Here is a 13588-nt window from a genome sequence, read left to right as displayed (position 1 = left end):
GATGTGGTATACCGGAGTTGACGTGCTGTCAGTGGATTGAATCAAGGCATGTGAAGCGTCTGGGGTAAACCATGGAAAGCTGTGTAGGTATGTATATTTGCGTGTGTGGACGTATGTATATACGTGTGTATGGGGGTGGGTTGGGCCATTTCTTTCCTCTGTTTCCTTGCGCTACCTCGCAAACGCGGGAGACAGCGACAAAGCAAAAAAATATATATATATATATATATATATATATATATCCGAGATAATGTTCTCGACTTCCACACATTCTTCAAGGCTCCCAGAATTTTCGCCCCCTCCCCCACCCTATGATCCACTTCCGCTTCCATGGTTCCATCCGCTGCCAGATCCACTCCCAAATATCTAAAACACTTTACTTCCTCCAGTTTTTCTCCATTCAAACTTACCTCCCAATTGACTTGACCCTCAACCCTACTGTACCTAATTACCTTGCTCTTATTCACATTTACTCTTTTTAACTTTCTTCTTTCACACACTTTACCAAACTCAGTCACCAGCTTCAGCAGTTTCTCACATGAATCAGCCACCAGGGCTGTATCATCAACAAACAACAACTGACTCACTTACCAAGCTCTCTCATCCCCAACAGACTTCATACTTGCCCCTTGTATATATATATATGTATACATCCATACCCTGAAAGAAAGGAGTAACGTGGATCAATCAAAGATTGAAGGATGGGAAAGTCTTTCACTTACCAGCTTTGAAAAGTGGTACTGGCAATATCCGCAGTACTTAACATTATCCAGGTAGTTCCCTGCTTCTTCACAGAGTAAACCCATAGACTGAGCACAAGTTACATGAAAGTGCTGCTTACATCCAGATTTGTTGCACTGCATACATGCACCAATTGTAGCTCTGTTTTCTTTGCCACTCTCTTCACAGATGTAGCATGACTATAAGAAGAAAATCATCATTTCCATAATACCTGAGCACATCAAATGCATCTAATTACATTACACAAAATGCAAAATATAGACAGCTTTCATCATACTTTATAAAACAGCTTCCAATCAATACATGTTCAGAGTATAACTGAAAAGTGTAGTTCATCTCTTCATAATATGACAATCATAATTATTCCAAACACAGTAATGATAAAGTACAAAACATAAGAATGACACCAAAAAGTTTATTTCATCCAACACTGCTCACCATATTCAAAATACACTCTGATATGAGTTAGGAAAAAGAAATTGATGAATTTTGCCTTAATTCCTCATACACTTGTTTTAAAACAATGACAATGTGCTTAAAATTTAACAAAATGAGCATGCTAATCAAACATACAAAAATATACTTTCCATATGTATCTTCTTGGATGCATACTAACATGCATGCACACTTTTCACAATATGATTTCCTCCTACCTTATTGAACCTTTCTTGAGGAATAAGTTGGAGCATGATGGGCTCCATGGTGGTGACATTCCCAAAGCGCACCTCGGGGATGTACAACGCACACACCACATGTGCCCAACCACCCGAGTCAGTACGCTTGAGGGCGCCATCTTTACTCGGGCACAGTTCGCACCTCTGCGAAAAAATGCGCCTCCCGCCTGAGTGCTGGGTGAGCGGCCATAGGGTAGGTGTCAGTGGGTTTGGGGTGCCAGGGTGGGAGGGGTAGGAGTTATGGCAGTATCTTGGAAATAATGAGCCAAGACTTTGTGGCTGACATTGATATCACTTTGAAAAAAAAAAGTATTTCAATAACAAATAACTATCATGTACACCGGTTTGTAATAACTGAATTATGTACATAGGAAGTTAAAGATTGCTCTTAAGAACATATGGTAAAATCAGTTCTAGATTATTTGCTTTTGCTATCTGACATCTAGTTCAACAGAATGTAGTGCATTTTTTACTTCTGTGTATGTTACCTTTTCAGTTTATCTATTCTCTGTGTACGTCAAATTATGTTATTTCCTTTCATATTTCAAGAATACCTTGGACACATAAAAATAAGCTAAATTGTTTGTTATTTCTGTGAATACTTTACTACCACCAAACAGATACAAAATATTAACCAATGCAGCAAGTGAGAAAACACTTTCAAACCTGTCTCATCTGCAAAATTAATGGCCAAGACAAATCAAGAGCTCTACACTCAGACTGTACTTCGTATGTAAAACATTTACAACAATGGGCCACTGGAAAGAACAACTCATTTCAAGTTTCAAAGGTATGATCTATCTATCTCTATGATGTCCGTTCCAATTGGAACTCTATTACTAAAGAATCCATTGCTGCTTCTTAGCCTTCAGTGCCTCACCCTTAACAGGCCACTGGCAGAGGGAAAGTCTAGCACAGTGTTTGCAAAGGCTCCTATCTAATATTCCTAATGACTACTACTATCTAATGTTCCTCCCTGCTACATCTACCTAAGGTATGATGGGTACCAAAAAGCCATATGGTCTTGATATAGCAATAAAAGCAAGACAAATATCATCCCTTACATTATGGCGAGCCACATCTGTTGCTGATCACTGGTGTATGTCGCACCAAGCCACAACCGTGGCTCTAAACCTTCATACCCTCTTTCAAATTCCTAGTAGATATATGACTCTACTTTTGATCCACTGATATCATTACAACCTCACAACATACCCAGAAATAATATCACACATCACAGTCACCCATAAGTCATCAAAGAAAATCTAACTGTTTCATCACAGTGGGAAGCCAGAATTATGCAGCAACTACAATCATAATTTTTACTGTAAAGGAAACATTCTCTAGCATTACTGTTCATATTTTTCATGAAAATAAGGTTATCATTTTCATTTAGGAGTATAAGTACCATTGTGTCAATGTAAATAATAACATTGTGTGTATGTTGAGCATATAAAGCATAAGAAAAAAAATACAGGGGGCCCCAACATATGAACAGTTTCTCTTGCTGGACCCTATTTGTAAGGTGAAATATTTGCAAGTCAGAAAATAAAAAGAAACACCATACTAAAAATTTGCAGAAAATCAACATTCAGTTGATATTCAAGGAAGAGACGCCATTGGTAAACAAGCGTCACTAGATGGTGGTGTTCGGACTGATGCGCTCGAGTCTGGTAACACACTACATAAAATTCTATTAAGTGGTAAAGAAAGGGAACTGTTCACAAATTGTGTCTACAATAAAGCTATCCAACTTATATCAACATTAGTGGAAGTCTATACAAATTGGATAGCTTTATTATAAACAAAATTTGCAAACAGTTCCCTTCCTGTACACACAATAAAATTCTATGACATGCATGTTATCAGACTCGAATGCATCAATCCAAACTCCATCATAAGGTAATGCTTGTTTTCCAATTGTGTCCTAGCTACATCTCTTCCTTGTATTTCAACTGACTGATGTGATCATTACACGAAAGTGCACTTGGGAACTTATCGTGTTTCATTACCTCATGGATAACCTGCATACATATGCCTACATACACATGCACTTTATGCATGCTTGCCTTTATCCATTTCCCAGCACCAACCCTCACCCCACAGGAAAAAGTCGCCACCCCCTGACTAGGGCAATGCCTGAGCCACCTCTGCTAACATATAAAAAAAAGTCAAGAAATGCACAGATCCGAAAATAAGAAAAGAAACCCTACAAAGTAATACACTTACGTAAGAAGCAAGAAAGTCATCACCTAGTCAAATAGTTCAATAATTACAGAAAGTAATGACTTGGTTCAAGACAATGAAACCATGTCAAATATCAAAAAATTTCTATTTTCCATTTTCATCTAGTACTAATGATAAAACTCAAACCCCAAATCCAGTTCCACCGATAAGAGAGAAAAACCTTCTGCAACATACTGACATAGAATTTAAAGATATACTATCAGCAAAGAAATGGACGGAAAGTAAATAAAATGACAGGCCCAGATAGGTTTTATTCTAGGACAATAAAAGAAGCCTATTAATATTTTTCATTCAAACTTGTTCAACATTTTGTACATAGTGAGGTATCTGGTGGTGGTGGTGGTGGTGGAAATGGATGAAGAAAGCTTCATTTCCTCATATCCACTTCCTAGATGTCATGTATAATGCATCCTTCTTCCATATAATCCATCAAAACACTGTTCTAACTTAAATCATGTTTGACCGTTCTACTTAGCTATGCATAAGCAATGAAATTAATTTTGAATTTTTCAAAAGATTACCCTTTTACATACACCTTAAATTCATACTTTCCATTAGAATCATGGATTTCATGTAGTGTACATACAAAATTTCCTGAGGGGCTAAATCATAATTCCAAACTGAGGATATTCTTAGATTACCTGAAAAGCTTGACAACTCATCTGAAAATATTATTAACAATGGATTCCAAAATGTCTTTGTACATCTGTGGTTCCCTTGATATACAAGCAAAATAATGTTTATTCTGCATGATTAGCTACAGAAGCAAAATCTCCCTTAACAACAGATGGAATCAGATCCTATAATCAATGCCAGCCACACAGTCTGCAGTACACATCATATCAATAGTCTGCAGTACGCATCATATCAACAGGGGACATCATAAAATTACTTTATTACAGTATACTGCAAATACAAAGCAGAAAGTATAAATAAAGATACTTACAACTCTTGCTGCACGTTCTTGACTCTCACACTTGCGGCAAAACCAGGCTCCAGTAGGCACTGTCACTATACCATAACATGCTGCAACAAAAATTACGTTTCAAAAGGCTGAAATTAATAAATTCAAAGTAAATTCCACTAACTAAACAGAAATCAATTACTCCAAAGTTATTCCATTAACTGATAAAACTACTTTTCACAAGACTAAAAGAAATTCAGTGATACTCTCATACTTTGGCTCAGATAAAATGGGTTGACTATAAAACATACCAACCAAGTTTATACCATGCGTGTTGAGAAAACTACTTTTCCAGAATGAAGGAGAACTATAACGAGCAAAACTTGACAAGTCTGAACAGGGTGAGTTTTCTTATAAATTCAACTTGGCATCTACAAGGAACCACAGTGATAAGCTGCTCAAACTTATCCAAAGCATCCATTACATATAAAACTATTCTGGTGTCTTAGCTAGCTAACTTATCTGTCTTACTAGTAAAAATTAGATTATCTTAGTACTATGCATTTTACCTTAAAAGCTACTTGATCAGTATCATAAGATACTTTCTATCTAGTGTAAAACAATCAAGTAATGAAATTTACTATCAATGTAGAATAACATACCAAATACCACTTATATTGAAAATATAATGACATATGAGGATGACAAGACACCTTTAATAAGATTGATCACTTTCTTAGAAATTCATTAAAGCAAATTTAGATTACATCAAGTTATCCCAAGTGTCTTAAATACAAAAATCTTTTACAGAACTATGTCCTGTCTCTATCTAAATTTACAGACCACACACACACACACACACACACACACACAGAAGGGAAGGCTATGTAGACAATTTGTATCTGGCCTGCCAGCAAGGATTTGACACTGTACTGCATGGGAGGTTAAGGAGCTGAATCACCTGGCAGGAATATGAAGATTATCTCAGTGGGAGGAAGCAAAGAACATATGTTAAAGAAGCCTTTTCCAAATGGGTTGAGGTGACCAGTGGAGTGCCACAAGGTTCAGTTCTGCGACAATTACTCTTCTTTATCTATGTAATGACTACTTGCCTGAAAGTACAGACTTCATTCTGAATATGTTTTCACATGATGCAAAGTCATAAAGGATATAAAATTTTAGGATTTCATCAGCTTACAAAGGGACATAAACAGACTTAAAAATTAATCTGAAACACTGCAGATGAAATATAACCTAAGCAACTGTAAAGTAATGAGGATGGGACAGAAAGAAAGACAGCCTGAAAATGAGCATTATCTAGCTGGATTCCATGTTTAAGAAGGACTCTGTCTCTAACCTGTCACCAGAGTCCCATATTAGGAGAATATTTAAGGAGACAAACTGTCTCCTCATATATATCAGAATAGCCATCAAATATACTTCTCAGGCTTGGTCTCTGCAGCTTAAGAAGCTAAATGAGGTACAACAAAAGATCTAGAGGAGGGCAACAAAGTTGGTACTAGTTAGGAGAGAGAAGTTAAATTTACCCGCCTTGGAAGAGGGAAGAGAAAAGAGTGAGGGGTGACCTGATCACAATCTTAAAGTTTGTAAAACAGATGGATGACAGATTAAGATATGTTGGGATAGACCAATCAGAGGTCATAAAATGAAATTAAGCAAGGAACTTGTTAAAAAGGATGTAAAGTAAAAATTTATAGTTTAAAAGGTGGATGAATGGTACAGAATGACTGAGGACATGGTTAATGTAGACAGCATACATATTCAACATGTTGTAAGATAGTAGAGAATGTTCAAGAGACAGGGCCCAAAAAATTTAAAACTCCCCCCCTGTGGAGTACAAATAGGTAATTACACACACACACACACACACACATAAACACCCAATGACTTCCTTTTCTCAAATTTGTGGACTGGGGATATCTAAACAACTGGGATATATATATATATATATATATATATATATATATATATATATATATATATATATATATATATATATAACAAAAAGAGGCAAACAATGAACTTGTTCCATGGTTAACCAAATGAAGGTGGCTTTAACTTGTCATTTTATAATGTACCTGTCCTTGAGGTATCTTCAATTATAAAATTCTTTAACATCCACTTTATCTGCATCCCCTTTTTCAAATTGCTTTAAGCATCATGTACATATGGGTAACCATTACTTTACAATGTCTGCCTGTATCTTGCTTCCTTTAAATCATATAACAATAAAATCAAAACTTACTTGAAATGGCATACTGCAACAAGGTGACTTCCAATATGAACTGGAACCTGAGCCTGACCACAACAGCAACAAGACTATTACAACCCAATTAGTTAACTAGCATCCCACATAGGGAATACTCATCTAACTACACACACTTAAGATACTGATAACAAATAACTCCAACTTTAGTGAGATCCATCTATGTCCTATGAATGTAACACACAACTCAGTTTGAGGTTATGGGGAGGCTGTAATACCAAGAGCATTCTTAAAACCACCCACACTATAAGAAAGAGAAAGTACATCAGTATAAAGACAGAAAAAGTAAAATCAACTAACCTCAAGTCAGCGATGTTTAATTAATTGCCAATCACACAAAAATACATATCTCTGATACCTAACTGTCTTACCTCCTTTAATAAGGTGGCATCAAGAACAAATTAACACAGGCTTCTTTTGTACACATCCATCCACAGCCAAACCCAACAACTATTCCATGGTTTAAGTTGACCACTTCATATTCCCTGGTTCAGCATGTTGACAGCATGTGGCACTACAGCTCTTGTACCACATAACTCTAAACCATACAATGCAATACACTGAACTTCCTGAATGTTCAGACCCTGATAACCCAAAGTCTCTGTCACACCATCCATCTATTTCCTCCTCAGTCTCTCTCTACATGCAAGCCTTGCCAAAAGCAGTACTTAGTTACATGTACTCACCGGCAGGTACTACCAACAGCCATACCATATTGGAAACATCATTTATAATGCAGTCAACGAAGGTAAAATATGCTGGATCTAGTGCCAGAGAAGTTATAAAAAAAAATATGCCGGATCTAGTTAGCACTGTGCTGGGTAATCACCTAAGAACATCTGCTCTAATGGGTAACCACCTGGGAACATCATATGCTGTTGGCATATGTGGTGAATGCTATGCACCACCCATGTCAGAGAGCAAAATCTCATCATACATATGTAACTGCTTCACCCAGTTCCCTCCACTTCTTACACAAAATTCCTTTGGTCATTCTTTCTTAACTGATCCTCTCCATGAGCCCATTCTATTTCAGCATACACCAGTCAGCCCATGCTAACCATCATACCTGTTTCTGACAATGTCGTTTTCCACATGATCAACACACCTCATGCCATGGATTGTCGTCAGGCATTTCATTTCCCACACATCCATCTCTTCCCTTTCTTTTGCATTCAAGGCCCAAGACTTGCACCTAAGAAACACTGGACTAGCAGTTCAAATATTCCTGTCTTTTCCCTTCCATATAATGACATTTCCCTCCACACATTCCTTACCTTCCACCTTTCACTTTCAGCTCATATGGTTCCACCTGCTGCCACATCCACTCTCAGATACCTTAAGTTCTCCAATTACTCCATGTTCTTCCCATCTAACCACATATTTAAGTCATCCTATTATGCTCCCCAGCAGTACCTCATTACGTCATTGTTCACACTTATTCTCAATTCTCTCCCAATAAAGCTATGTTATCTGCAAACTGAAAATGACTGCCCCCCCCTCATTTTCACCATTCAAACTCATACCCTAATCAGCCTCCCTCTCTTCATTGCTAAACCTAGCAACATTGCTTTATTCACCTCTACTGTCAACTTACTCCTTTCACACAATCTTCCAAACTCTGAAATCAGCTTCTGCTGCAGGTTACTCAAATCTGACATTAGTGTCGTCAGCAGGCCCTCCCATCCCAACAGATTGCATAACTGCTCCTCTCTCCAAGACCCTTGCACTCACCTCCCTCACCATCCTGTTCACAGACACATTAAACAACCATAGCAGTCACAAATCCCTGCCAAAGACCCACCTTCACCTGGAACACCTTCCCTTACTCTCTTCCCACTCACACACATACCTTGCTCTCTTGATAAAAGATCCTGAATACTTACAGTAGCTTTCCTCCTATACCATATATCTGCAACACTTTCCAATAAAGCGTTTCTCTCAACCCCATCATATGCACTCTCCAGATCCATAAATGCCACATAAAAAGACTGACTATTTTTGTAAATATTTCTTGCAAAACATTCCTCAATGCATACAGCAGATCCACACAACCTTTACCACTCCTGAAGCTAAATAATTCCTCCTGAAGCCCTGTGCATGTTACCACTCTTCCATACAACTTACCAAGAAAACCAACAAACTTATACAAGCCTTCTGCTAATCCACAGGCACCTTCCCATGAGCCATACTTACACTAAAAATTCTAACTAACCAATCAACAACACAAATATCCCTATTATAATACAACTGCAATACCATCCACTCTAGCTGCATTGCTGCAGTGAATCTTCTCACAATAACATTTGCTATGACTCTCATTCTGCATACCTTCATGTCCAAAATAACCCACATCTGCCACCATATCATCAAAAATATTTAACAATCATTCAAAATAATCACGCCATCTTCACTTCGTTTCTGCCTCTTACCACTTCCTCACTTTCCTCTTTCAATGACTCCCCATCAGTTCTCTTTATCTTTTTTTTCTCCCTATGAACCTTCCAAACATTCTCTAATTCTCCTTGAAGTGTGTTAATACCTGCTCATCCAAGCTCTCATCTGCCTCTTTTTCAGTCCCTACAACTGTCATTTGACTTAACACTTTTTCTTGTACATCTCCTTCCCTCCAAATAATGTCCATACACTACTCTTTTCTCTTTCACTAGCAACTTAACTTCCTCATCTTACCACTCACTATCCTTTTTCAGAGGTCCATCTCCCATCATCTGCATGCCACTCAACTTCCTTGCACATGTAAGCACTACTTCCCTAAACACTTCATAATCCTCACCCACTCCCCTAACTTCATTTACTCACATCGTTTGCCATTCTACACTCAATATCTCCTGGCATCTGTTCCATGTTCTATGTTAGCTGAGACGGCATGGGCAACTATATAATCATATATACCCAATATACCTATAATCATATATATCCTAGCATGGGCCAGGTACCCATTTGATCAACCAACCACTAGGGGATGGACAAACTGCTGGGTTAACTGTGGACCAACTGCCAAAACCAGGATTCAAAACTATGTGCTTGACCCTGGGCAGCCTGTGAATGCATCACGGCCAAGAATGCTAACCACTACATCACCACTTGTACTCACTCACTTCTACCACCCTTTTCCCAACCATATCATTTCCTCTTTCACTAAAGTCTCTAAAAACTTTCACCCTTGCCTCCACCAGATGATGAATAAACACCCAACAAGCTGCTATTCTTAGCACATTCATATCTAAGAGTCTCTCTTTTGCATGACTATCAATTAATGCATTATCCAATAAAGCTGCTTTCCATCTTCCCTATTCAACTACATACTTATGTATGATCCACATTTTAAACAAGGTATCCCTAATCACAAGTACACAGCTCCAAACGGTGTTCACCATTTTCATTCAAAACACTGGGTACCACATGACCCTTCTATAATGATGCCCTCATCTACAATTTTACCCACACTACCCACTAAATAACCTATCACTAATGCTCTAACTCTCGTGCCAAAATTGCTGATGCAATCACTCAGCTCCCCCCAAAACACTTCCCTCTCCCCTTTATTCCTCTCATTTCCTGGGGCATTAGCACGAATAATCACCCACCTCTCATAATCCACTAATACAGGTTGAGCATCCCTAATCCAAAAGTCCAAAACGCTCCAAGATCCAAAACTTTCTGAGCAGCGACATGACATTATAAGTGGAAAATTCCACACCTAAACATTATTTCTTCATTGTATTAATGGTATTTCATTTTTCTAACTGTTAAGTACAAGCATGTGAATAAGTGTAAGAAAATGATTGCTTATCAGTAGCAAATAAATTCAGGGTCAGGAATGAAGGTGCTGCCAAACAACCACAGATTTCCACATGGGTGGCTGAGATGTGACACCTTAGCTTTCTGATGGTTCCGTGTTACACACACTTTTGCTTCATGCACAAAATAATCAAAAATAATGTATAAATTACCTTCAGGCTATGTGTATAAGGCATATATAAAACATAAATGGATTTTGTGTGGAGACTTGAGTCCCATTCCCAAGATATCTATACATATATGCAAATATTCCAAAATCCAAAACACTTCTAGTTCCAGGCATTTCAGATGAGGGATACTCAACCTGTTCATTTACCCACATCAATCAAGGACTCTCTTCCTAACAGCCTTTCAAGCATTCCCACAACCCTTCCTTCAGAATAGTGCTACCTCTTCCTTAGCAACTGCCCTCACATCAACTTTACCCCTAAAACATTCCCACACCATATTTCCTCTTACCCTTTACCTTGCTTTCCCATCTGAGATAGAATATTCAAAAACCACTTCTCATACATCTCTCCCTTCTTTTCATCATGGTTACATCAATGCACATTCAGAGACACCAGGTTGAGCCTCTGAAGGGGATGAACATTCTTTGCTTGGCTCCAAACTCCTAATCCTGCCCCCTTTAGCTCCCTTCTACAACATGCAGGGAATATGTGGGAAGTATTCTTTCTCCTCTATTAAAATATCTACATTAAGTTTGCTGAGATATCTTATCAAATAAGGCCATTTCTTTAAAAGTTACTTGTACTACCTTGTTGAGACAGGAAAAGACAAATATGTGAGAAAGAAAGAATTTTATTTTCAAGAATTTTTGCCAATCTAATTAAGGTTTGTTTTGTTTCCAATTTGTGAGGCTTTTCCTTTTAACTCGGTTTTATTTTCATCATTTAGTTATTGCCACACATAAATCATCACATCATTCTCTTTTTACTAATCAATATGGCTTCAGTTCTTTTGATTCTCCATAATAGTTTACGAGTTACATACCCTAAATTTTACTTTCAAAGTGTTTCTGTACTCTCTCCTGGGTGGGTTTCAAAGTGTTTTTGTACTCTCTCTTGGGTGGGTGATGATACAACACAACAGTATCAATTTTGGACTTCTGCATAAACAGGAAACATTTCCACTGTCAAATCTGTACCACTCATCATGAAAGATCTCATTACCATAAAAATCATTACCTAGCTAAATAACACAAGATAATCTTTTCATTATGTTCTCATTTACAATTCCTCATTTGGCATATGCACCAAAATCTCTTTCCCTGTTGCATCTTTGTAGGGTGTCACCATTACACTACTATTCATTCACTGACTCATTTTACACCTGTTCTCCAGTTCCCACTTTAGAAAGGTAATGCCAAGAACCAATGGAAAAAATGGTCTCATTTACTTAAATCCACTATATAGGTGTAATGTATAATGCACGGAAACTAAAGCCCAACATCCACAGCTAAAACCAACAGGCTGATTCTACTGTTTCACCTGACTACTTCATTTGCCCTAGCTCAACCAGTTGACAGAATGTTGCACCCCCACCCCCATATGCCATGCTGCTTCAATTTTTTCTATTCCATACTCACTTCACACCCTCTTGAATGTTCAGGCACAATGCCCCTTTCACTCCTTTCTTCAATTTTCATACTTTCCACTTTTGTCATACAGATACTCTTTACTATACTTTCTTCATTCATCCTTTTCTTATATCTAAATCATTTCAGCATAGCCTGTTCAGCCCTCTCAATCACAATGCACTTACTACCACATCTCACTCTTGTATTGTCATTCCTTACATGATCAATGCTCCTACTTGCTACTTCTTTCCTGCCACAACTGTCCCTTCTATCTTTATGATGCTCCTGTAGCACTCAGGAAGCCAGCCATATCCACCAGCTGAGACAACAGGTCAAATAATGCTATGATGATGTGTGCATGTCTCTGTGCAGAGAAAGCAGGGCAACTGAGTATCAAAAGTTCAGTGCCTTCTTGGTGATAGTTGCATTGCAGGAATGTACAGTGATTGCAAAAAACATCATCCATCCCCATATATTTTCAAGGGTGATACACAGATAATGTTTAATGTAGATACATGCATATAATGCAAGCAGGGTGAAATCATCATAATACTGGTTGCTGAGACTAGTGGTTCTAACAGAGTGAGCATGTGCCCCAGACTATACTCAAGGAAGGATGTTCATCCTTTACTCTTCCTGGCTGCCACCTCATTTTGAGAATTTAGCGTCTGTGCACTATATTTCTTCCACCTGTACTTCAAGATGGTTGGTTCTGCCTCTCTAATGAGAAAGTCCAAATTCCCACCTGGAGGTAAGAAAATGTGGGTACACATGAGATTTCTGGGTGCGATGGAAACTCAGAATGCATGATGAAGTGGCTTCTTCCTGCAACATCTCATCAGTTGCTCATCTAATTCAAGAGATCAATACACAATGGACCCAAAACATAGACCTAGAATACTTCAGGAACCTTGCTAATTCCATGCCCACATCAACAGATGGTAATCAAATCTTCAGGAAAACCTTGTGAAGTCTTTGGAGTTTTCATCCCCTCAGCTGCAGGCCTCTGGCCCACATAGCCTGGCTGATCTGGTACATCTGTGCTTGTCCAATGTGCTCCTGAACTTCTCTACCATGCATCCCATGCTGTTTCTGATGGTAGATGACAAGGTGTTGAAGAATCACAGGCCCTGCATGTTTGAGGTGTTTCTCTTTTTCCACCAACTGCACCTTTGGGTATCAGAAGTAGTACTCTGAAAAGTCTTCCAAGCCTATCATGCCAAAAAGGATGTTATTTCCAAATGTAAGTTGGCAACCACACTGCCTAAGATTTCCCAAGTATAGATGATGACATCCCTCTTCTATGCACTCCAGGGAGGTTTCAGTCATTCCCA

General features: G+C 38.2%; 1 protein-coding gene across 10 annotated transcripts in view; it reads right to left on the bottom strand.

The window, feature by feature from the left end:
- Window positions 1-13588, bottom strand: part of LOC139760650 (zinc finger protein zfp-1-like) — a 172715-nt gene that overhangs the window by 122130 nt on the left and 36997 nt on the right. For 6 of the 10 annotated variants that reach the window (XM_071684147.1, XM_071684094.1, XM_071684114.1 and 3 more), the window contains 3 exons: window positions 4609-4688; window positions 1395-1589; window positions 723-920 (listed from right to left, as the gene is read on the bottom strand). In XM_071684147.1, the coding sequence (XP_071540248.1) occupies window positions 723-920; window positions 1395-1442 (246 nt within the window). In that variant the 5' untranslated portion in view covers window positions 1443-1589; window positions 4609-4688. Of the gene's footprint in view, window positions 1-722; window positions 921-1394; window positions 1590-4608; window positions 4689-13588 lie in introns of those variants that run through there. The other 4 variants (XM_071684165.1, XM_071684105.1, XM_071684136.1 and 1 more) reach the window with 2 other exon arrangements.

This window comes from Panulirus ornatus, chromosome 3, assembly GCF_036320965.1.
Source record: "Panulirus ornatus isolate Po-2019 chromosome 3, ASM3632096v1, whole genome shotgun sequence".
In the NCBI taxonomy this organism is placed as follows: Eukaryota; Metazoa; Arthropoda; class Malacostraca; order Decapoda; family Palinuridae; genus Panulirus; species Panulirus ornatus.
This window is presented reverse-complemented; position numbering and strand designations above follow the sequence as displayed.